The following is a 25454-nucleotide window of genomic DNA, read 5'->3' as shown; positions in this document are numbered from 1 at the left end:
AGTCCTGGATGTAAGTGCTGTTTCTTTACTTCAGTGAAATACAAAAGTAAAATCTATGGTATAAAATATTTCACTAATCTGAAATTGTCGGTTTGATTATTGTGTCGCACAGCATATAGTAAGTCTATACCAGAAATGTAAATCAGCCAAGGTCTTACAACTAACATATGCTACATGTGAAGAGCCACACTTGGAATACAATACTTTGTCCTAAAAAATGAAATATCATTCTCCATTTTTAATCAGAAATTATATAATATGTATCAACATATAATTTAATAAGCTAAAATGAGCTTTTTATTCCACAAGACAACCTGCTCTTTAATTAGTTTTTATTGCAAAAACAGTTTGAAAATATTTTAATAATAATCTTTTTAATATGTTAAACAATTAGTAATGTCTGGGGTTTTTTCAGATGGTAGAAAATGTTGCCAGTTTGGTACTTGGAAAGCGTGTTTTTGTTAACTGGCCACACCTTGAAGAAGCCAGAGTTGTTGCTGTGTCAGACGGAGAAACTAAGTAAGAGACATTTCATAGATAGTTGTTTGTCCTCTTTGTTGTTTTATTCAAAATAAGTTTCTTAAGCTGTACAAAAGTTTTGCTTTTATTGTAATACTTGCTTAACAGCAAATTAGTCCAGATGTATCAAAGACGTCTAGGTGGAAGATTTCTATACAATCTTCCATTCAGCACATGCACTCGTATTTTTTATGAAAAATATGCTGTGACACCTGTTGTGGAAGGGGGAGAGAAAACAATGCTGCAAATTTTCTTTGTCCTTAACAAGTAATTTCTAACTATTTTAAGTTTTGCTCACAATTGGTTATGTCTAGATTAATCTTATTTGATTAAATTCATACCTGTCATAATATTCTCAAGGTTTTATTTGGAAGAACCCCATGGCACGCAGAAGCTTTACATGGGAAATGCAGTGCCCCCAACTAAAGTGGCATACGTTGGAGATAAGGAACAAAGCATGTGGTTAAAAGAAGTTCAAGGCATTTCAGAGCAGTAAGTAACTTTGAAAATTAAAGTGTAACTTTGCATTTTATAGCTTAGCTATGTTTTGTTACTGTATTACAGACCTAAGTAGCAGAGAAGACCTGCTGCATACTTGATGATAAAGGTTAATGAGTCTGCTGGAATTTAAAAAAAACAACATAAAAGAGCTTATATTGAAATTTCAGAATATATGGAGTTAGTCCCCAGGTATTTAAAGTTAGATGCTATTACAAAAGAATTCTCAAATGAATGAATTTCAGTATTTCCTCTCCCGCTCAATTTCTGTTCTTGTCTTGGTAATCTTCAGTTGTGGGAAGTATATAGAATGGAGTCAGGCAGTATCGAGTTACAACTTCAGTAGCTTAACATTGTTAAATTTGAATACAGCTCTTGCTCTTCTAGAGTGTGGGTGGTGCCCAGTGGAACACAAATGAGATACAGTAGCTTGCCATTTTATTGTCAGTCACTTGAGTTAACTGCCTTAATTACCCCTAAGCCTTCCCACTATAAAGGTAAAATGTGTTTCAATCAACACACTTAGCTGTGTAGTTGATGGCTGTGCAACAGTGGATAAACAATTGGTTAAGCCATTTATACTGGGTATATTTTATAAAGCAGGAAGCAAACTATTAGAATCCCTTTTTTAAGAGTTTGATGTTTTGGGGTTTTTTTTCTATTTCAAGAAATTAATTCCACCCTCTTGGTTCAGTTCTGTTTATTGTAATCAGTCTAAATATTCTGTTTTGTATTCAGCTACCAGAGAAGAAAAGGAATAATTATTCATGAAACATCAATAGTTGTATATGCTCAGTTACTCACTGGTAGCAGATACCAGCTAAACCAAAACGGCGAAGTTTATTTGGAGAAGCAGTGGTCAAAACAAGTTCTTCCTTTTGTTTACCAAACTGTTGTCAAGGTAAATATGCAAGCTCAGTATCTTATTGCACATAGCTCCTTACTCCTTTGCTGGGGGTACAACGCGAGGAATGTATGCTCCTTTAAAACAAAAGAATGAACAAAAAGAAGCATCTTAATATAATTTATTGTATTAAAAAACATAATGTGCTTAGGCAAATAATGCGTTGCAAAATTTGGGATCCTGTTGCACAGTTTAGAGATATTACCGAAAAAATGGCTTTTGTCATCTTTTCACTGATGATATTTTGAATGAAGTGCAGTAGTGGCGCTCTATGAGATGGCATAGTTGCTTGTGTAACAGCATTTGTAATATAGTATGAACTTCTTTGCCTTTGACGAATTATTTCAGACTCAGATAATGTTTTAAAATAAGCATCTTATTTATGTGAACTTTTTAATTATTCTACTGGAACTGAATGATATTTAACATTATCAATTTTGTCTTTTTCATGTAGGATATCAAGGCCTTTGACTCTCGTTTTTCAAACATCAAAACTTTGGATGACTTGTTTCCTCCTGGAAGTACAGCCTTTATGCTGGGATCTCCGTACTATGGCTGCGTGGGAGAAGTTAGTTCCAATAACTTCATATTCTTTTCTGCCCTAGATTTCTTTATTTGCAAGCCTAAAATAATCTAAGATATTGTGTGGCAGTAGTGGTCATTTGCTAGCTTAAGTTTTAAATCAAAGATTCCCTGATGGTTTAGTCAGAGGAGGAGGGGGTTCTGCTGCTTTCCCTGTCACTGTTGCTGGCATAACAAGAAAAAGGTAGCATAGCTTCAATGCAGGGTTATTCTTATATATTATTTGGGATAATTTGCAATACATAGAGTTTCCATTTTGGACCATTTTCAGTCATGGATTCCTTTGATTGAGTGCTGTTTGGCTCTATGAGGAAGCAGCGTACAGGTCATGGCAAGATGATGAATCCGAAAGCATCTCTGTGCCTACTGCAGCAAAATTGTTGATAAAGTAGACTACAAGGTCTAGTATCTGAAGGCTGCTGGTTTTAAATAACATTTTTAATGTGCTGTGTTTCTCTCCAAGGTTCAAGATTCACGTGATGTGATCACAGAAGGTAGAATTCGTGTAGTTTTCAATATTCCGTGTGAACCCCAGCTTGATCCTTTAATACAAAACCAGCATGTAAGTGCTTATGTTTTCTACTAAAAGCTTAAACAATGTGTCAAATATATTTTGCAATGGTAAATGTCTTTAAGGGATGCTTTGATATTATTCATTTGCCTATTGTGTAAAAAAAATCCTTATCCTTCAGGAATTGCCAATATTTTTTGTTTGTTTGTTTTAAAGAAATATTCTGTGAAATACAATCCTGCATATATTTTGGCCAGCCGTCTTGGAGTAAGTGGGTATCTTGTCTCCAGATTTACAGGGAGTATCTTTATTGGAAGAGGATCAAAGAAAAAGTAAGTTCTCTTTGTCAATTCTGACTGTAGAGAAGCTTCTAACTTCTAGTACAACTCTACAGAACTTCTGCTATGTGTAAACGCTGTTCTTATCAGGTGTATAACTGTTTTGTGATGTGAAGCTTTCTTCAAAGTATATTTGCTGTAAACTAAATTCATATGCAGTATTTTTCTCTCCTATCATAAACTTCTTTTTACTTTCTCTTTACTGGAGAGTTGTTGGCTTTAGTATTGTAGAAAGATGTATATTAGCTATTTGCATAATTGAAGCAGGAGTTTGAACTGACTTTGCCACGCTGAGAATAAAAAGTGGAAAGGGGATCTAATTTCATTGTACTTACTACTGCTGGTATAAAGGGATAATAATTGTACCTGTAACTTTTTTTTAAGAACTAGTTAAGACTAAAACTGCTTAAAATTATATAAGGGAGGCAATCCCTGTAGTTCTCTGAACGTCAGAATTGTGGTTTCCTAGCACAGCTCACTAAAGAAGTGGTTGATGCATGCGCATCTTCTTGTGATTTAAGGTGTACATTTATTCCCCACTAATTGTTCAGGGATATCCTTCTACATCTTGGTAAATGCCAGGTTGATTGTGGGTGATCAGATCTCAATTAAGGAGGAAGGGTAAAATACTCCCTACCCTCCTTTGCAATAAGATATGAGCCTGCATGTGGACAGCTACTGTAGTACAGCTTATGTCCTGTAACATTTACAGCTATCACAATGCTAAGAATTTAATTTTTCTATGATTTAAGGCTGAGGATGTATGTTTATGTGTGGTTTTTAACGTATGTATGCACACACACACATATATTACTGCAATTTAATAAACAAACAACAACTTATTTCCAGTCCTCATGGAGATCACAAAGCAAATGTGGGGCTAAACCTGAAGTTCAATAAGAAAAATGAAGAAGTTCCTGGCTATACTAAGAAAGTTGGAAATGAATGGATGTATTCTTCTGCAGTAGAACAACTGCTTGCTGAGTATTTAGAAAGGTAAATATTGGATATGAGCTTCATCCAAATTATCCACCTTTGTATCAGTCTTTGAATTTTGTACTCTGGACACAGATCTAAGAACTAATGAGTTTGCTTTTGGAAATTGCTTGATGGAATTTCTTTTATTCAAATATTCTCTTTTCAACAGTCTCTCCTTCCAAGGAGAAGCATGTTTTGGGATAGAGTAATTTTGTCAGTAGCTCACCCTTGATGAATGAACACTGTGACACTAAATTAAGTTAAAAAAAATCCATCTGGGCTACAGAACTTTTGAAGCCCGTCAGAGTTTGCTTTGAGGCTTTTTTGTGGTCTATGCTGATGTGAAACTAAATTTGTCTTCCATTTATTCTTTTTTTTTTTTTTAGGGTCCCTGAGCTATTTAATTATATAGCCAAGAATAGCCAGGAAGATATCTTCTATGAAGATGACATTTGGCCTGGAGAGGATGAGAACGGGTAAGTTGTCTTTCTCCCTTCCCTCGCCACCCTCCCTCCCCCCTAGAATAAGTAGAATAAAGGCTGACAACATTGTGAAATTGGTGGTGATCATATAGTGGCTCCTGTGTAACTGAAACCTTGCTGTTCCTTAAGTGTGATTGTCCAGTGATGACTCTGAAAAAAATATCAGAATGTTGTACATTCCAGTTGTGGAGTCCAAGTCTCTGTCAGACTCCTAACTTAAGTCCAATAAACAAGAAATCTAATTTTTGATGTCTACTTAAAAGTTCTTGCTTTTAAAGTAACCTTCAGTAAGCATAGTTATGAATAATCACAAAGTCACCAAAAGATCATTTTTGAAAAATAAGCAGTAATTCTTTTAATTGTTTAAGATCACTTTGAATTTGAAAAATAACATGTACAGTATTTAAAATACTTTGCACATTTTTAGTATATATTCAGTCAATTTCATGGGAGACAAGGAGCAACCTTGATTCCAGATACACTGTAGTAACATTTAAAAAGCTTTTATTATTAGCTAGTAAGCCCTATTCACGGGCTTGAGTTGGTAAGTCTGCATGATGCTGCACTCTGCAGGACTCTTACCACGCAGATATGTCATTGTGGGAGTCTTCTATTATAAGAATCTCAGGTTTGTGCTCCATTTCACCAGAGGCATGCCCTGAAGTTCTTTTGTACTGTGCTGTGAGAAACAGCTGGTCACAGAACCTTTAATCACAGCTGGACGTGGTTAGTTGGTTGGATGCAAACATAATTTACTGAGTACTTTTCAATAATTTAATTTTTGATATTTTTTTAAGCAGAGACAAAACTTCAGGTTATAGCTTTGGAACAGTATTGCATGATTCAATTAGATTATTTCTTTTAACCCCTATTGTAAACAGAAATCTTAAATTCTGTTATTTTATGAATGTATACAAATATTGTGCCTATATCATAATACTTGACTGATTAAATCAGGGAACATGGTAAAATGCTTAACTTATGCAGATAAAGGTTTTAATTCATGTCCCTTTTTTATTTAGAGCTGAGAAAGTTCAAGAAATTGTTGCCTGGTTAAAGGCACATCCTGTGTCTGCTTTGTCTCGCTCATCTTGTGACTTGCAAATTTTGGATGCAGCTATTGTTGAGAAAATTGAAGAAGAAATAGAGAAATGCAAGGTACGCAGCTTGACATCATTGTGAGCAGGGGTGAACAAAAAAGCAGCTGCTCATTATTTTCCCAGTTCTTGAATTAGAATAAGCCGATTGATGATTACTTGTCATTCCAAAGAAAAAGAATACAGAATGTAATGTAAGGTCTGAATTTGTAATGTGAATTGTCCCAGAAATTCAGAAGAGGACATTATTAATATTTTACTTGACTCTTTTTGAGGCGACTCAGCAGCATTAGGCCATACTCTGAACTCTGCCTTTTGGTGATTTCTGAAAGGAACAGGTGTCATATATATATTCTGAACTGCTGAAATGCTGTTTCTAAGTGCAATCCCAGCTGTTCTTCCCTTGCAGTTTCTCTTTGGTCTGAGGAAAATTAGAAAGCTGTTTCCTGAAGGCCACAGATCAAAAAAGGGGCCAAGGAAATTACTAAAGCAAAAGCTAAAGGCAGCCCCACATGAAATAATGGGCTGATTTCTTGGAAATTACTTGCAAGGGCATGATAATTAAATTGGTGTGAATTCTGGAATTAGCCAAAAAGGTAATTGGCAAAAATGCCAAAGCTTTGATAATATATCAGTCATGTTTTAAAAATTTGATTTACTCATCCTAAAGACTTCATGAAAGCTGTATACTTTCGTCTAAAAGAAACAAAAGAATTCTACATTATCTTTTCAGGTGTTTTGTTGTACCTGAAATCCAGTGTTGGTTCCTACACTAATTTGTAATGACTTTCTCTTCCTTTCCTTTAGCAGAGAAGGAGCAACAAGAAGGTGCGAGTAACTGTGAAACCCCATTTGTTGTACAGAGTAAGTGATGTGAAAAGGTGGTGGGTTTTTTGGGTTTTTTTAGAAGTTGAAGTTGTCCAGATCATATTTATTTTACCTAAGCTTACCAACTTTCATAGTGGAATTTTAGGACGGTGTTGATGAAAGAAAAAGGTTTATGATGCCTTCTAGAAAATCAATTTGAGAATGGTAGTCTGTCTCTGAAAGGAGAGAATTTCTACTAACTACAAACTCTGTCATGTATTATACTGACTTTCATTTCTTTTCTACCTTCTGTCCTTCATGCTTCTACAGTTCTTATTGGCTGTATAATGAAGGCAAAATAAAATGTACTTTCCATTTGTCTTTTCTTCCCTGTTTGGCTTTTTGTTTAGTTCTTGACATACGACGTGGTCATCTTGCCTAGTATTTCAGATACGTGTGTTACTGATACAGGCAGGTTACACTTGATGGTTTTATTTTGTCTAAATTGATCCCCTTGGTCAGTCTTACATCACGTACAGCACTGTTGTTTCTCAGGCAGAAGCAGTGAGTGAATGAGAGTTGCAAAAAAAAAAAAAAACTTGCTTTGTGGCTGGGGAGGGAAGATTCTATGTTCTTAAACAACATTTTTTCAGAAAGTTTGTTTTATAGCGTGCTTCAGATACTGTTATAAATGCATTTTGATTGTAATCCATATTTTTTTTTTCAAACATTAACACAGTCTTTTGGTTATTGTCAGCCATTAGAACAACAGAATGGGGTTGTTCCAGATCGAGATGCGGAGTATAGGCTGTTCGACCGTGTTGTCAATGTGAGAGAGAACTTTTCCGTTCCAGTTGGTCTTCGAGGTACCATTATAGGAATTAAAGGAGGTAATAATATTTTCTTCATAATTGTAGCATTATAGTTATATAAAGAGCTCAACTAGTGGTGTGAAAGCAGGGTTCAGAAAAGTGTCTTGTATAATGATTGAGAATCCACAGAAATTTCTCACCTATGAAGCATATGCACTTTGAAGCTGCTAGCGACATATTTACTGTTTTGAATTAAACCTACAGGTATTCTATTTTAATTTTACGTGTTACACAGCTGTACTTTGACTAAGAAATTACTTACCCTTTGTTCCTTCTTAATATGAAGAAGGCAGAGAGAACACAGGCTGCAAAAAAGGAACAAAATGAAGTTATGGGAAGATATGGGTAAAGTTAAGAGAAGTAGAAATAAAAAGTATTAGCCTTAACACTTACATTGAACATAAGATTTTATCAAGTATGATTTGTCTCAAATTGCTTTCTTTGGAATTTGGTTTGTACTCTATGATATTCCATTTCTGTTAAATGGCATGGATTTATACCTTCTTTGACAAGAAGATTATCCATAAATCTATTTCAGGTGAACAAAATGATTTACCAGATCACCTTGGGTGTAGCAGTTTGAGATCTAGTAATAGAAATTGTTTTCTTACCTGGTGTTTAAGTAGTTGCTTTCTCATTTAGTTTGCATCCAGCAGAATCTTGAATAGACTAGACTTGCAGCTTTTTTAAAGAGGTATTTTTTTCCTATAATGATGATATACTAGTAAAATTTCAAAGGAGTATTAGTCTATCATTATGCAAGAAGGTGATGTTAAAGCTGTTGGTTTCCGACTGCCTAAATGTAAAGATGGCTTGCATCTCAGTTTCTGACAACTGTGACATACTGCTATAAATTGCAGTTCTATTAATGCTAGTTGATAAGTTGTTATGCATGGTACATTTCTGTTTAAAAGTATATCTAAAAGGCCAGCCATATATGACTTTGAGAAGAATTTCTGAATTGCTGTTAATGAAATTAATCATTTAAGGCATAAGGAATTTTTATTGCTAATTAGTCTTTGGGCTTGCCATTATTTATTGCAGAACTAATATAGATATTTACATAATTTTGATGAAAACAGCTACTGTTACATATATAGGATGACATTTTACTTCATTTTCTACAGCCAGTAGAGAAACAGATGTACTCTTCGAAGTTTTGTTTGATGAAGAATTCCTTGGAGGCCTAACTATAAGGTTTGTGCAGGGGATCTCATAGTAATTTCATGCCATTGGTATTGATGGCATGAAATTGTTGCCTTGGGTTTGTTTGCATATTTTTAATGCCTCTTTTTAAAACTTTGTTTCTAAACTGCGTTGGTAAATTTTCATATCTTCTGTGTTTCTTTTTTCTCTTTGAGTAGGGATAATTTTATGAGGCATATTGTATTTTAGAAATGCTGTTTAGGCTCTTTTGTGTATTTTTATTTAATTTGTGTATTATGATTTGTAGAAAGCAAATATGAACCAACAGAGTAAAGCACTAGATCCAAATGTCTTTCTAAAACAAGTATGTAGAAAACAGGTTGTTATCAGTATGTCTTAAACACATAGATTAAAAATAGTCAGTAATCATCTGTTCCTCTGAAGGAGAGGAACTCTGAACTATCAATAATTGATACTTAGGCATTAAATTCTACCATGAAAAACCTAAACTGTTCTTCAGGAGGTAGAGGCATGGTTAATGCTTTTGTTTTAAAAAGTGTGATAACTTTTCTGTATTTAAGTAAGCAGGTAAACTTCTAAGTGCACTAATTTACCCAGCAGGCTTCATTTTACTGTTATTCTTAGATAAATTAAGTTTCTTATGACAGAAATTAGAGGAGAATCTTACCTATTCTCTGCATTCAGCAAGCATAACACAATCCTCTCCCTTGCAAGAGCATGTCCTGTAACACAGATAATCTTCAGTATTCAGAATCATAAAGGAAGATATAAAACAGACTAAATGCTGCTTACCTTTCATTTATAATTCTGCTACTGGCTTCAGTTTTCATCTCAGAAAAAGAAAAGAATATTGTTTTCTGGTTCATAATTTTTACAGAAATATTTACCACAGAACTATGCTATAACAATTCACTCATCTTTAAAATTTCTTTGAGCTCAGCACTGAAAGGTACAATATAAACTCACAGTAGTAGTAATTACTGTTGTTTTCTGGTTTTGACAGCCAGAGGCCAAAGGGGAGCACAATGGGATTAATATTGTGTATAATGGTAGTAGATTTCAGTATCGTATACAGTTTTTAGCCTCTGTTGTTCAAATGTGAATCATTATCTTGTGGCATGGAGGCATCAGTGTTGTTAAATCAGACATATTGAAATGTCAACAATTAAACTACATGAAACAGCTATGTAATTTGCTTTTCTCAAGGTGCTCACCTGCCAGAGGTTATCGTCTGCCATCAAGTGCCTTAATTAACCTGTCTCATGGTAGTCGGTCAGAAATGGGAAATCAAAAACTGACGGCCATAGTTAAGCCTCAACCAGCTGTGAATAACTACAATTCATATGCATCTGATTTGTCATCTGTGTGCTCGCAAAAAGTGCATCTGGGAGGCCTCAACCATTCTCCTCGCTCTCTTTTTGTTCCTACTCAAGTAAGATTTTTCTTTCATTTGTTCAAAAATGTTTTTCCATAGAAATGTGAGTTATGACCATGCCTGTTATCTTCATTGGTACAAAGAAAATTCAATTTTTATCTCAGTATATTAGAAGTACAATAATCCTTATCTTGGAGAAATGAGTTAATCCAATAATGAAAGGGACCAGAAGTTCCTTATTGACAGTTGTTTTGCTTTGAGTAGCTCCAGTTGCATTTCAGAGAGACAAATATTTAGTTTGGAGCAGTGACACCACATTTGGTGTCAACAAATAGTTTGTTCGAGCAGAGATGGAATAATTTCCTTAAAGCTCTGTTTCAAGTAATGCTTTCTGTGGGCCAAGCTCGTCCATGCTCAGAAAGAGAAGACGTGATTTCCTTGTCAGATTTGCTTCTTGGTTATGATTTACTTTGTTTGAAACTACAGTAAAGGAGGAAAAATTACAGGTGAATTGGGGGTTCTCATTGGCTTAATTAAACTTTATTTTTTAATAAGTGATGACTATAAAGAAAATTAGCTTGAGTAACTTCATGTTGCTATAGGTGTGTTTAAGAAGAATTGTCTCATGTTTTCTAAGTCTGTAGAAGAAAAACTACTTTTCAAAAGAAAACTTAAGGCAATGAAACACTTCTGATTTTTTTTTTTTTCCCCCTCTTAATGATTTAGCAACTGAATGGAAGACAGCATTACAATCTCAGGGCTGAAAATCAGGGCAACTCTAACTCACCCCAGAAAGGATCATTTCTGAGTGGCAATCAGAAAAATAAAGTGAGTGTTCTGATTCATTGATTCATTATTTTGGCCTCCTATTTAGAGTGGGTGTTCTTTTCTAGCTTTGTTTTAGTTCATCAGATGTTTTAGTGTCTGGATACAGACTGGAGCAGAATTTGTCCTAGTTCTTGAATGAGCATAATATCCTGTGTTATCCTTGTTCAGATTCTAGATTTTTCAAAAGTGTTGCTCTTTACATAGTTGGGCTTCAGTTTTGTGGTAGCGTACCTGTAATGTTATTAAGCAATTGAGTCTGATTGATAAGGCCTTACCAAATAACATATTAATAATAAAATTTAAGACTACTACCAGTATGAGGCCATGCTTTTGAAACCATTTTGAATTATCATCTGAGGATAATTAATCCTCAGTGATCTTTCCTATGTTAATAACTTCTGTTAACAGCAAAACAAAACCAATCTCAAAACAAACTAAGCTCATTTCAGTTTAATACTGATTCTTAGGGAAAGCTGTTACATAACTACAACCCACCACAGTAGCTTATTTCATAAATCAAATACTTGCAAGTTTTACTAGTGTCAGTATGAAGATTTCTATCTGAGCACTATTAAACTTGGACCTTGGGATTTTCAGAATGCCTTTGTATATGATTAACTGTTCAAAAGTTGAGTTTATAGCTGCTGAGTTTGTTGGGGTGGTTGTTCCTTATTTTGTCAGGCACAGAGTAAGCAAGATGATGAATTCTGCAGCATATGGCAATCATTGCAGAGTTCTGGGAAGTCTCACCACATTCAGCAAACCATGCATGAGAAGGTTAGTATATAAACTTTAAACAGATCCCTGGGTTCAAAATATGAAGGTACTGAATTTTATACGCCAGAAAACTTTCTAGTTAATGTTACAAATAAATCCTCTGGATGAAAGTATTGTTACACATGATATGCATAGCTCTGGAAAGAGGTAATCGTACGGAACTACTATGTAAATGATAGATACCTAGTTTTCTGGTTAAAGTTTGATGTTTGAAATCCTAGGGTGCAGTTCTACCTCAGGAAATCAAGCTGGGAACTGGCAATCAGTTCTATAAGCCAGGATTCAATGACAGCAGCTTTAAAGCTCAGCAAAGAAAACAGGAGCCATATAAAAAATGTAAGTACTATAATTAGAAACTTTGTTTAGGAGAACTACTTGCTTTATCTGATCTTTGTTGAAATGCCTGATGATTTTTTTGTAGTTACTGACAGAAAATAGTTTATTATAGTTACACAAACATTACGTTGCACTTGTTATGGTCAAATAATGTCCTTGGTGTGCATATTAGTTTATTCCACACTTAATCCTAAACCTTTTAATCAAGCTGTTCTGCATTATGTTGACTTTCCACCCATCTGATATAAAACAAAAGAAAAATAACCACAACTTGGCTTTGAAAATTTGCTTGTGATCATATTTGTAGAATATAAAATTAGATATATTATTTCATATACTTCATTTTATTTTATCCTACGAGAAGAGCATACACCAGATGACCTGTAAAGTACAAATTAAACATTTGATGCAACCATTCAAATTAATGCAAATATGTGTACTTGTATGGATTTAATACTTTTTTGAGTTTTGATTATTGTTATGGTTTTTAAGAGCATTTCAAAAGAATACATTCTTTTGTAGTTAAAGAAGATTCCAAAGTTACAAGAGGTGAAAGTCAGACACATAATAAAATATCAAACAAACAGGTAATTTCTTCTGTACTATGTAAATGTATTATTTTCTTTTCATTTTACTCTGATCTGATTCATCATTTTACAGATTTCTCTTTAACTGGCATCTTAATTGATTCTTTTACTAGGTAGATTGTATTTTGGAGATTTTATAGACAGAAAATGAGACAAAGTGCATAAGATGTACAGTGATGATACCAAATTATTTTCCTATTCCTCTCGGGCTCTAAAAGCTAGCTGTAATGGGAAAACACAAATGCTGGGTTTTCAGTAAGCTGAAATCCTCTAAAAATATTAGCTTGTGAAAGCTATTTGCAGATGCATTTCTAATATGATTGTGTTATAATGAGTAATGGAGTATTAGTATTCAATAATAAATGCTGCAGTTTATTTCAGAATTTTGCAGGTGTGAATAAGTACAATGTCAAACTTCTGAAGAGGAATGAAAGTCCCAACATGCCTGTAATTCAGAAGGCTGCAGTTGATGGTCCCTGTACAGGTGGAAAGGTAGGATCTAGATAGTTGATTTTTCTTGTGCTTTTTGAATAACTTCAGTTTCCAGTCCACTTTGTGCCATTTATTCCTGGTCACTTGTGTGCAAATTCATGTTAATGAAAGATACAAACCTGTCTAATCTTGATCATTCTTTAAAGCAATTCTCTATTGGTCAATACTTGCATCTTTTTAGTAGGCAAAACTTGACATAGTCTCTGGATATCTGTTCACACTCTGAGCAGACATGACCGTGATCTGCCCAAGCTAAGAGAAAAAAATCCTGAATGAGAATAAAATTAATCACAAACTAATATACCCTTCCTCTTGCATCTGCTTGTAATACACGAAGTTGATGTACCTTTTTTTTAATTTGTTTTAAGAAGGACAATGAACTTGAAAGCCTTCTAGCTTCTTTGAAAATTTCCAAAGAAAATGAAGGGCAGACTTATTCCAAGGAAGCAAGAGCTACAAATGAAGAACATCTGTCACCACAGTCATTTGCTATGGTCTGTATACTGCAGGAATCATTACATTGCAATTTAGCATCTGCTGTCTTAGTATCAATGCTTCTATTTAAAGAAACTCCATGAAACCTCATACTGCCTTTTTAAACGTATTGATGAGCTTTTAATTAGCTATTCTCAAAGAAAATTAACAAACACATTTGTTTATGCTAGGTGCTGTTATCTGTGCTTTGATAAAGTGTAGCTGGTGGGAAGACAAAAATTCACATGTTGTTACCCATTATGATACTCGGAGTTAAGTAAGAAGGTAGTGTTATCTGAATGCCATCATGTCCCTGAACAGTTTGTTTTATTTTTAAAGAAAGGAACACAGATGCTCAAAGAGATTTTGAAGATAGATGGCTCTGACCCGGAAACAAGGAATGAAGTGAAATCCCAAGTTAATGATGTTCCTGCTCCCCCTAGTAGACAGGATTGCCATGGAGCTGCCTTGCAATATAGACAAACAAAAAAAATGGGTATGTTTAGACATCAGCTCATAGTTTGGAGCTTCACCTTACAGTGACATTTTAGAACATAGCTACCAGTATAGTACTGATTTTCAAAATAGAGTAATAAAATGTCCATCTTTGTCAGTTCTACTTCTTTATTCAGAACTAAAAGTCTCCTGGTTTTTGTTAATCACATATGAAAATACCAGAAAAAAATCAAATATACTTTTTTTTCTGATAAGAACAAAGTTGCTATCTTTTCAGTGCAGGAAGTGTTTGTGATGCAGCTTTTTTTTTTTTTTTTTTTGTCAGCTGCTTATGTGCACAAGCCTCATAGCACTGGAGGCCCTCAGAACACACCAGCACTGGAAACTGGAGGTCACCCTTTCGCTTGTCCACAGCCTGCACCGTCTACTGTTTCTGAACTTTCTCGTATTTGTTCTCTTGTTGGAATGTCACAACCAGATTTCTCTTTCCTAAAAACACCACAGGTAAAAAGCTTTTTCTACAAAAGTTAAAGTTCTCAACTTTGTTTCAACTGTCCTATATTAAACATTTGGACTGAGGACTGAAGCCCATCTAAAAATAAACCTTAGCTCCTTTTGTTGCCTTTTTTCAAAACAAACAAATCCTCTGTTTCTATCTCACAGTATTTTTGTTAGCAATGCTAATTCTCTCAAAAATCTTACCTCATTTTCCTAGACCATGACAGTTTGTCACATAAAATTATCAAATGGCTTGTTGGTTCATGGACCACAGTGTCATTCTGAAGCTGAAGCCAAGGAGAAAGCTGCGCTTTTTGCTTTACAGCGTTTGGTGAGGATGCAAAGAATCTTTTAAAATCTTTGCCTCTATTGCATTGTGTCTGTTTGTAATCCTCCATTTCCTTCTCTATAGAGTTCTATAGGAGTAAACTTCCCTTTGCCTCCACCTCCGCCTCCACCAGTGTTTCCAAATTATCAACAACTAGGAGTTCCTGTACCGCCTGGATCTATTCCTCCAGTATTCGCACAACCCCCTGGTAAGTATTTGACTAGCACACATTTCAAATATTGTCATGATATCCTGTAATTGTAATAGTTCTTTATATGAAAATGAATGCCTTCTAGAAATCCCCATTTTTGGCCTTTGTGTATGTAGCTGTATGTCTGAACTGCTCTAAAAACAGTTCGTGAACGTCTTTTCATCAATATGGAAATTAATTCAATACAAAGAATCACGTATTTCCCAATTATTTCTTTTTCTCAAGAATGTATTTGTCCATTCAGTCCTAGTTGATTTTTATGTTGTTGTTTTTTTCCTTCAAAACAATAGTAATTAGTTCAAAGCTGATAGTCTCAGTCCAGAATTCATAAGAAATCTCTTCCTTGATTTTCTACATGGATTCCCCCCCCATATAGTTCACAGTTATCAATGCATTAGTGGTTTTATTTGTTTATAACCAACTTTCACTGAAGCGCTCCATCACAATCCTATTGTACACGACCAAACATTAGCATGGTAAGTAACCCCCCCAAATATTGCTAAAAGTCCTGGTGGCGTTTCTGGTTCCTGTCTATTTTGTAGTCTACTAAAGCTCACATTCACAGCTAGTAATTAATGAGTCAGCACCATTGTAGCATCCTAGTAACCCACACAGCAGCCGCTACATCTCTTTTCCCCAGGGTTTCTATATTGTCGACTTGTTTCAAAAGGATGGCCTAAAGTTACAGCCTTTTAACTAGTACAGTTCACTCAGCTAAGGATGCGAAGATCCTAAATTATATGCACTCTGGAAATGCAGGTGCTGTGACTTAATGCTCTTAACGGTGCTGTTATCTAGGTGTAGTTCTGTAAAAGCAGAACTGTTTTGTTTGGGATTTTTTTATAGTAAATTAAATACGAAGAATATGAGGCTTTATGGGAAAGAGAAGCAACATGCAGACAAATGTAGTTGGGGTACTTTTGGAGCCTTGGGACTTGGTATCCTCTTTCTGAGGAAAGAAAGCTAAAACTAGCTACTTATTTTCACAGCTAATATAATGCCTCCGTCATCTCACATGTTTGGCCCAGTGTCCTGGGGAACTCCAGTGCCTAAACATTATTATTCTGGCTCCTATCCAGGAAATGTGTCTCTTGCAGGAACTATAGCAGTTGGTTCTCACAACCAGTTTATACCTCTGCAGGTAAGATTGGCAGGTTTGTTTTAATATTCTATTTTTGTAAAAAATGTGCCTACGTGATGAATGCAACAAATCACCTCCACTGTGAAGCACTATTTAGTATTAGAAAATTATTGTAAAAAATTGTATGCATGTTTTCTAAAAGTGGAATATTTGCAATTTTTTGAGAATGCATTCTGTTAAATAATATTTATTTAATTTAAAGGTAACTAAAAAAAGGGCTGCTAGCAAGAAAAACTTTGAGTTCAAGGAGTTTCAGAGTTCCCCTCAAGCTGCACCACTAAAGAATGAACAGCCAGTGTCTTCTGACCACATTCAGCAAGATAGTTCTTCAGCTCCTTTAAAATCTCCTCAAGCTGCTCAATCCACTGTTTCATTTCAAGACAATGTGGCTACTCCAAGTGTTCCTCATAAAAAATCAACACCAAACACTTCCAGCAAGCGAAAGCCAAGAAAGCTGGCTGTCAATTTTGGCGCACCAAAATCTTCAGAATAAATATTGTAGCTAGGTGTATTTTATCTTTAACTCTTCCCCCACTGTTATGTTCTATCATTTAAAAAAATCAGAAAGCTCTATTAAAAAGACCAGCCACTTTAAGTATAATATAGAATGAAATACATTTTATTTGCTATAATTTTCAGGTTGTTATGAAAACTATAAAAATTTTGTTAAAATTTAATTATTTTGACTTATATTAGCAAAAGCCAGGAAATGCTGAGTTAAGGTTACCATGCCATCCATTGTGCCTAGGTTTCTCAACAGTGGCTTACATACTATACCGGGTAAGCAGCAATAACAGTGGCAACCTTAATTCAGAATTGCCATGCTTTTTGGGAGGGATATGGAGCAGTAATAAGTTGGGCATCAAACATTGCTTAGTATGACATGTTGTATTCTAGCTTATTTTTAAATAGTGTAATAAGACAGAAAGGAAAAGAATATTTAAATGCAGCTGTTAGATTGGCTCTCCAGGTCCTTCTGAGTTGAATCAGTGTGACTAAAACCTAACTACAGTGGAACTGCCAAATTCACTTTAACTATCAACTGCTAGGTTTTATACCAGAGGGCAACAACTTTACAACTTTCAAAACATAGGTATTATTGTATCTCTAGTATTAGAATGGCAAAACCTGGTTGCTGATGCAGAATCCGTTCCAGGAGATAAATTTATAGGATGCATTGAATAAAAAAAAAAGTATTTGTAAAGTAGACCTCTTTGTTAAAGTACGTTGTTTTTTTTAATTAAGCGGCATTATCAATTTCATTGTTTTCTGATGATAAAATAACATAGATATCTACTACAGATCTGCATAGCCTCCTAAAATGCTAGTGATATCCTGATTTTTTTCTAAATTATAAAAACGGCCAGTGTTTAAAGATGTCCGTTTGTGTAGTGTGGCAGTCAAAGTTATGTTACTTAAGAGTCCATTCCTCCCTCTAATAGTCTGTGCCCTGAAACCTTCTCTATGGTAGGTTATTTTTTGTTGCTAGTGACACTTAATATTTATTTTTTAGTTTTGTGATAGAAATTCTGTGTAGCAAAATTAAATTATCAGAAACTGTTCCTATCGGTTCCATAAGAATATTCAGACAAAACGCCGACTTGTATTTTTGGAGGGAGCTTTGTTGTAAAAGTAGTAACTTGATCATTCTTCATTCATATAGGAAAAAAAGAAGGCTCAAAGGTCCCTGTGCTATTTTTAACCCACGTGTACCATTCTTATTGACGTTAATAAGAAATCTTCAGTCTAAGAGAAAATTTGAAGCCTCAATTGGTGCTGTTTACTGACGTTGATTAAATTTCATTTTTCTTCTTTATTCTAATCTCTTCCAGAAAAAATATTTTTCCTCTAAAGCCTAGGAAGCTTAGAAATAAAGCATACTTTAGTTATTCATGTTGTTGCCTTCAGACAGGTTTTATGTTTGATCTGCAAGTCTGTAGACTTTCCTTCAGTTCCCTTACCTTGTTCTTTGCCTCCATTTCTTGGTGTCGTACCAAGTTTCACATTGTTAGCATGTTATAGGATTTTTTTTATATTGATTTCTCCGAAACAGTTGTTGCCTCGGCAGTATTTGTAGGATAGCAGCAAGCCCTATAGAAAGGATCACAGAGGTAAAAACAAGGTTAAGAAATTTTATTTCATTTTACTTAATATCACCAACCTTGTAGAATAGTCTACATACAGTTTTAAAATACACTGATCTTTATAGCCATCTAGTCTCAAGAGGGTTTGAAGCCATATTCCATGAAGGGAAAGTTGTATGTTTTGGTGATTTATTGTCATTAGCAACACGAGACTGACATGATGCTGACATGCCAATATTTTAGAAGTATGTATATGAAATTTAGTTATGAGACACAGATGTTAGTTCCCCATATCCTATCTGAATCATCTGATCATCAGAGAAAAGATCTGTTTAGAAATGCCTGTGGTGGTGATGAGACTACATTAGATTGTTGCATCACAGAATTTTGACATATCTGGATAGCCAATTTATGCGGATTCTTTAGAAACAAAGTTATGAAGGACGCTATACTCTCAACACCGGTAAACACGGCAATTTTTAATTACTTACTACAGACTAAGACCTCCTCTCCCTCTTCAAGTAGAATTGCTATATTTAGTATATATAACAGGTTAAACAATTCTGTAGCTGCTGCATATTGTATTAGTCCCTCGATTTTAATTTATATATTCTATGATACTGACTGCCTGGTGCCCAGTTAATTACAGTTTTACATGTCCTGATAGATGTAACATCTGCGTTGACCTATGCCATGTCCCCTGTGATTTCAGGTTTCTATTTTAACAAGGTGGTTATGTTTAATTCATACAGATATAAATTTAAGCATTTGTTTTTCTCATAGATATAAAGTATTTTGTAAGCACTGGAGTTTTTCATTAGATCTTATACAGAGCAGTATTTTACTAAAAATCCAAAAGGGAAGACTTTTATGTGTGCATTTTTGTAGTTTCTGATTTTTTTAAAATAACTTTTCATTGTTTATCTGCCAAGTGAAATGTTTTAAATTTGCATATGAATGGATACAGAATGTATTTTTTGTGCTGTTTAGTGTTAAGTGTGCATTTGCAGATTTTTAGCATGTAGTTGCACAAAGGACTGTGCAAAGATATTTTAAAATATGAATATATGATACACTGAAGGAAAAACATTCATAAAAGTTAAATGCTATATAAAACTTTAATGCAATAGAATAATTTTATAAATTGTGTCTGTGTCTGCTTGGATTAAATATTGGAACAAGAAACATTACTTATTTTCACTGTTTTATTTCCAAATACTATATGGGAACTTCTGTATGCTCCAAACCAAAATTTTAAGATTTAATTTATAATCTCATGAAACCCAGTTTCTGTGATTCTCAGAAGCAGCAACTGCCCAACTCTGAGCTCTTTCTTGGTGGCTTTCAACTATTACTCAGTTAAAGATACGAAGTGTGTTAAAAAGGCTGTTGGTCACTTTGCAATTAAAAGCATTTAACTAGATACTGATCTTCCAAAATTTCTTTGGCCTCTGTCACCCATTAGATTTAAAAAGCAAACAAACAAAAACCCCAGGCACCACCAAACACTATGGAAAAGGCAGTAAGATTATTTTCCAGCAAGTTCAGTCCTAGTGGTTCTTAACAAGGTGCAAAACCAGATGATGGCTGAAAAATAGGAGGAGCCACAGGTACCTGGAAATACTTGACTCCCTAATGTAAAGCCTTTTTCTGTACCTGGAGCTAAACATTGTGCTGATACCTTTTGCTAGAGTAGAGTAAGAATCATAGAATCTTTAAGGTTGGAAAAGACCTCTAAGATCATAGAGTCCAACCGTCAAAGAAGAGTAACCTCATTTGTAACAAGGCTTTTGAATGAAGCATAATGACAAACTGCACTAAAACCAGTGTAATGTGTTTGAATTTCTTCAAGAAACAAATGGCAAGTTACATTCCATAATTAATTTCCTCATCCCCAATAATAGCAGGGGTTTTTAATTCAAAATTGCAAATTAACGTTACTAGATTTTACCCTTATTTTAGAGGGGGTACATAAATTTCTTCACCTTTGTATTGTATGTATATACACAATGTGCTGAGTTTGGGGGTTTTTTTGACCAGTTATCTCTCAGATTATGTTCAAACTCTACTTGTTCCCTTTTTAAAGCGGAATGAACATTGTAGTTGTGTCAGTTAATTCTTAGTATCTTTGGTTGCGAGTTATGAACTTCGTTAGGATCTGTTGCCAACTGCAGCACCAGCTTTTCATGTAGAGATGTTATTTTCCTTCTCATAGATTATTGTGTGAATTAGCTTGTTTAAAGCAACTGGCATAAAGAATGGAGTACACTCTTAACACAACCAGCTGCTGCAACTTTGTGTAACTATTCTATATAGAAAACAGTCTGGTTGGTTATATACATTCAAGTCATATTACTCAACATGAAGATACCAAGATACAATCTTGCATGTCTTAAGATGTCTTCAACTTATTAGTCAATGGACTTTTAAGTACTGCAGTTATCATCCTGCATGGCAAGTTCTGCCTCGTTACTAAATTAAAGCAAATTAAGTAAAGGGATAACTTAAAAATATATGTTTGTGCGTAATAAATCTTGCCTGGACACTCCTATTCAAAGTTACTCTTGTTCAATTTAATTTAGTTCATTTGAACTACTATATAGATGACCCCCGAAAGTGAGAAATCTCAAAGAAGGAATGGTTACTTACAGTAAGGGATTTGGGGTTTTTTTGAGATGTGATCTCCATATGTATTCCATAATCAGCCTTCCTTACTACTGAGAGACAGTTATGTTCTTCTCTTTCTGTCTGTGGAAAGGGGACACAGTGACACCAAGGGCATAAGGGCACTCTGAATACACACTCTTGGCCAAAAGAATCCAAATTCAGGTGCATGAGGACCCATGAATATTGAGACTGTAACTGATATATATTTCGAAGAATCGGATACCACGAGGTAAGTAACTTGTTTATTAACAAAAGAATCTGTGGCTCCAACAACAGTTCCTTATTGCTGCCAATTTTTGATGGGGTGTTTACTCTTATTTTTCTGTAACTTACAAATTTCCTGTTTAATTTCTGCTTTGAAAGGCAATACAAATCAAAGAGGACAGGAGGAGTCGCAATGCCATCAAGTGCAAACAGTAAACCTGATTCCTGTTATTTGAAAGGACAGAGAAAGTATTTTTCATTAAAAATTATTTTTTTTCTGGTAAAACTTGGTCAGTAAGCATCCCTGCATCAGCATTGCTGTATGAAAGTTGATAATCACCCTTAGTCCTGTATTTTGTATAACGGCAAGAAAGACGAAGGCTGGCAAACAGAAGCCAAAATGTAGTTTCTGTGCTAGTAACGATAGCAATAAAATTCAAAGACAGCAGCTTTTACCATGTTGAGAGTATGGGGTAAAGCAAGAACTGTGGTTCCGGTTCAAGTAAGTGATCTATTTCAGAGTAACCTATGCATGTTTTAGATTTAGCACTGAATTGGGATAGAATGTGACATTTACTATTAGCTCATGATGTATCTTCCAGTACATATTTATTTGAAACAGCTGAAATGCTTTGTCAGTCATTGAAACTTAGCAGGGTAAATGGAGAGCAGCGTAAGCTGCCGGAACCTCTGAGTTTACTGAGCATATATTGAGATTGTTTGTTCTAGATTTTTCTGTGCTTAATTTTTTTCCTTTTCCTTCCCCCCCCCCCCCTTTTTTTTTTTAGTGGCCAGGTCTTACTGAAACAATAGTTCTTATGTGCTTTTTTATCCCTTTAGCCTCTAGTATATCTATTCTCTTGTTCTTAAACTACATTGATGGCCATTTTTCTCTCTTTATTTTTAGATTTTTTTCCTGTGAATTTCCAGACTTTGAAATCAGTGTTCTTTTAAAGAGCTGTTCAGCCCTGGATTTGCTAGGTACAAATGACCAGTCCTCACATGTATATACGCATACATGCTCACACATATATACACAGATCTGGGACTCAATCTCTTATTTTCTCAAAGCTATTCAGTTCTGTCAATTTTAGTCCACATCATAATTCCTTAGAGATTTCCAGAGGACGATGGGCATTGTCTTGTATATACATGTTGCACATCTCCAGTTGTAGGTATTGCTTAGGATGGGTTAAAAGCCTGGGCAAATAATGAAACTTTTAACAGAGTAAGTACACCAGTTTTCACTTCGCTTGCTTTGGTAGATAAATTCTTGACTTAAAACTTGATTGTCCTGAAGTCCATTTGATTCTCTGGCAAAGGTTACTTCTGTTGCAGAGCTGGCAGAAAGGAAGGACTGCTTGTGCCTCAGGCACAGTGCAAAGTGTCGCATATGTGGGCACAGTTTTGATGTGCAATTATCTAGCAAAAATGCTGGCTTAACCAGTTTATTACTTGTTCCCACTGGATCATGCCAAACTGTATCACCACATTATGAACCATATCACGGAATTAATCTGATTGAAACTCTTTGGCCCATGTTATTTTTCAGCCTGATAGTTCGCCATGGAGCTACAAGACCAGCTGAGTTGGTACAACAGTTCACAGCATGAGGGCGGGATGATTTAGCAAGACTGGAACTGCTTAAGAAACATCCCATCGCTGCCTAAAACTCAAATCACCCACGAAGCTAAAATGCTAGATTAACTGATGTCATTGTATGTGGTTCTGTCTGTTGACTTCAAGGAGAGTGGTAAATTCTGGCAGGAGTACAGGAGGAACTGCTGAGAATGGTCATATGGTAAATTATTGCAGCAAAATTTGCCTAAAGGTCATAGCTTTCATTTTGGGCTGTCTGTTAAGTTTCCAGGCATGGTTTAATGAATGTGGGCTGCACCAGCCAATGGTGCAGTAGAAATTAGCAGGCTCTTTCTTATTTAACTGCAAACTGAGTAAGGACCATGAGGTCAATGTTTTCATAATATTAAAACTTGTTAAAATGGTAGAACTAAGGAAATAGGTAAAATGTTAGAGTTTGATGAGGCAGTAGAAGGGTAGATGGATCTTGAAAAAATACAGCTAAGGAAGGGACGTTACAAGAAAAAAAAAATGTATTACAAGTTTTTGGTCTTGCTGTCCTCCATTCCAATAGCTGGAATCCTGTTAGCGCTGCCAGTGGCGAGTTTGATCCATACTGGAAGCCTGGGGTGAATGAGGAGGTTCCTGTGTATTAGTCGCACAACAGAAATGCACCTGAGAATACCTTTATTTAAAAGAAAAAATGTTACCTATTCTAAATACAATTTAATTAATAATTTGAAAATTTTAACAATCTGGTCCTAGAAAATGTCAAAATCATGTTTTCTTTCTAGTAATTAGGTCTCCTGGATCTGCAGCACTCCCATCTCTCAAGGCCTGTTTTAACCTGGATAACGGGGGCAAACCTCTCTTGCTTGGCATCTTCTAAAGCGTACTTGTTGCTGACTGAAACATGCCGAGCGTGATGACATTGCTTACAAATATTCAATACAAATTATTCATGGTGTAGGTTTTGCCATCGCTGCCAGCCATGGATGATCTTCTTGTCCCTGATGTTCTGCCATTTGGTTGGCTTTACTTCATAAAAACTCCTTTCCTTTGCTACAGCATTTGTTGGGTCCCTGGAGTGCCTCCACTCCTTCATTTGGTTTGATATTCCAGTAAAAGATAAGACCAGTCACACTTCCCGGAGACTAAAGAAACTGAGGATTTCAGCATGGAAGATGCAGATGTTCGGGAGTAGCTGCTGCGGTAACGGGTACGTGACCCCAGGTGTGTGAATGCTCTGCCTTCTCAACAGTAGAAATGGCACCTGCATGCTCTCATTCGAACAGGAAGACTTGGGGTGGTAGTAAGGGTCACACAGGCTTGTTATCAGCATTGCAGTGCAATATAAGACAGGTTTGGAGGGTGTCAGTACATCTTCACTTTAAATTGAATGTTTCTGGTCTGTGCTAAGATGAACTTTCACCCATGTTGGCGATAAGATTTTTCTCTGAAGGTGACAGAGGATATGGGTAGACAAACAGTGCCTGTGTGGCAATATTATTTATCACAAAGTAACATAAGCTAATGCCAGGTAAGTCATGTATGGACAAGCTATGCATGTCTGAAAACCTGTTGCCTCCTTTATTGCATTGTTTTTATCACATTGCAAACAGAACAATAATACAAAATTTGTATTTCATAAGCCTCTCAAATTGAGCAATTCTAATACATGCTGTATAACTGAGATTATGTATGGACTGCAACTATGCAAGTTGGTTCAGGTTATCTTTTTTCCAATGTATATATGGTGTTCCTTTTCAAGATGCATCTAAGTTCTTAATAACATATTAAACAGAGTTTAAGATTTGCATGAAGAAATCGGCTTATGGTCACGTCCATGCAATACAGTCAATCAGAGGGGTATGTATTTGTTTGTAAAGGAAAAAAGTAACCTGCACCTCCATTTTCTTTTTGAAGTTTTGCTTTATCTTGCAGTGAGATGGGCCCCACTTGTATTGATACTGTAAAAACACGAAGGATGCATTTTCCTAATTTTATTTAAGGCTTCTTAATTTTTGAATGTTTGGAGAAGTTTTAGTCTTTTATACCAGTTACTTATATTGAATCTTATGTAAGGAGCTTTCTTCAGGAGTTCTAAATAATTATTTTTTACCAAAACTAACAGAATAATTAAATTACTTCGAAGAAAAATAGTCTTAATCAGATAGGAAGTACTTGATGATACCTTTCTCTGACATACAATCTTTTGACATAGAGCTAATAGATATAACTTGTCAATTTATAGTCAAAGAGCATATAAAAGCCAAAGAGATTATAACTTGTTAATGAGTCGTTCCTTAGGGAGGAGATTAAAGATCCCATAGCACCAGAATGTTGTCCCACATACCATCCTTTTGTTGTTCATAGTGCAACTTTTTGTAAGAGGGGCCAAGCAGAAGTGCAAAGGGAAAAATATTTATGTATTTTTTTGCTTTTGCTTTTCCTGCTCTAATTAAATGAGTTTAAATTGACTAATTATTCTAATTAAATTGGGGTTAAAACTAAATTCTATTGATACAAGTTCGGAGTTGAGCATCCTGAATTTTATTGCTTAACTGAGCATATTTCTGGTTGTTCCTGTTTAAAAAGAGCCACCTCAACTAAGGGCAATACAGGAATGTTTCTGTCACTAACTCTGTGCCAACAGTTGCTTT

The 25454-nt window shown here is 35.2% G+C and overlaps 1 protein-coding gene across 7 annotated transcripts in view; it reads left to right on the top strand.

The window, feature by feature from the left end:
• The window catches only part of XRN1 (5'-3' exoribonuclease 1), a 36094-nt gene extending 16264 nt beyond the window's left edge, over positions 1-19830 (top strand). For 2 of the 7 annotated variants that reach the window (XM_054834769.1, XM_054834772.1), the window contains exons 19-43: positions 416-519; positions 880-1011; positions 1756-1918; positions 2376-2489; positions 2967-3065; positions 3231-3346; positions 4202-4348; positions 4717-4806; positions 5835-5970; positions 6717-6773; positions 7474-7606; positions 8716-8785; positions 9962-10187; positions 10857-10958; positions 11640-11735; positions 11957-12071; positions 12594-12658; positions 13040-13150; positions 13519-13644; positions 13964-14120; positions 14406-14584; positions 14796-14909; positions 14991-15114; positions 16107-16258; positions 16461-19829. In XM_054834769.1, coding sequence (XP_054690744.1) covers positions 416-519; positions 880-1011; positions 1756-1918; positions 2376-2489; positions 2967-3065; positions 3231-3346; positions 4202-4348; positions 4717-4806; positions 5835-5970; positions 6717-6773; positions 7474-7606; positions 8716-8785; positions 9962-10187; positions 10857-10958; positions 11640-11735; positions 11957-12071; positions 12594-12658; positions 13040-13150; positions 13519-13644; positions 13964-14120; positions 14406-14584; positions 14796-14909; positions 14991-15114; positions 16107-16258; positions 16461-16751 — 3219 coding nt within the window. In that variant the 3' untranslated portion in view covers positions 16752-19829. Of the gene's footprint in view, positions 1-415; positions 520-879; positions 1012-1755; positions 1919-2375; positions 2490-2966; positions 3066-3230; positions 3347-4201; positions 4349-4716; positions 4807-5834; positions 5971-6716; positions 6774-7473; positions 7607-8715; positions 8786-9961; positions 10188-10856; positions 10959-11639; positions 11736-11956; positions 12072-12593; positions 12659-13029; positions 13151-13518; positions 13645-13963; positions 14121-14405; positions 14585-14795; positions 14910-14990; positions 15115-16106; positions 16259-16460 lie in introns of those variants that run through there. The other 5 variants (XM_054834771.1, XM_054834770.1, XM_054834773.1 and 2 more) reach the window with 5 other exon arrangements.
• Positions 19831-25454: the final 5624 nt, after the last annotated feature.

The sequence above is a fragment of the Grus americana genome, chromosome 9 (assembly GCF_028858705.1).
Source record: "Grus americana isolate bGruAme1 chromosome 9, bGruAme1.mat, whole genome shotgun sequence".
Classification (NCBI taxonomy): Eukaryota; Metazoa; Chordata; class Aves; order Gruiformes; family Gruidae; genus Grus; species Grus americana.
The sequence above is the reverse complement of the archived record's forward strand: the minus strand, read 5'-3'. Positions and strand labels throughout refer to the sequence as shown.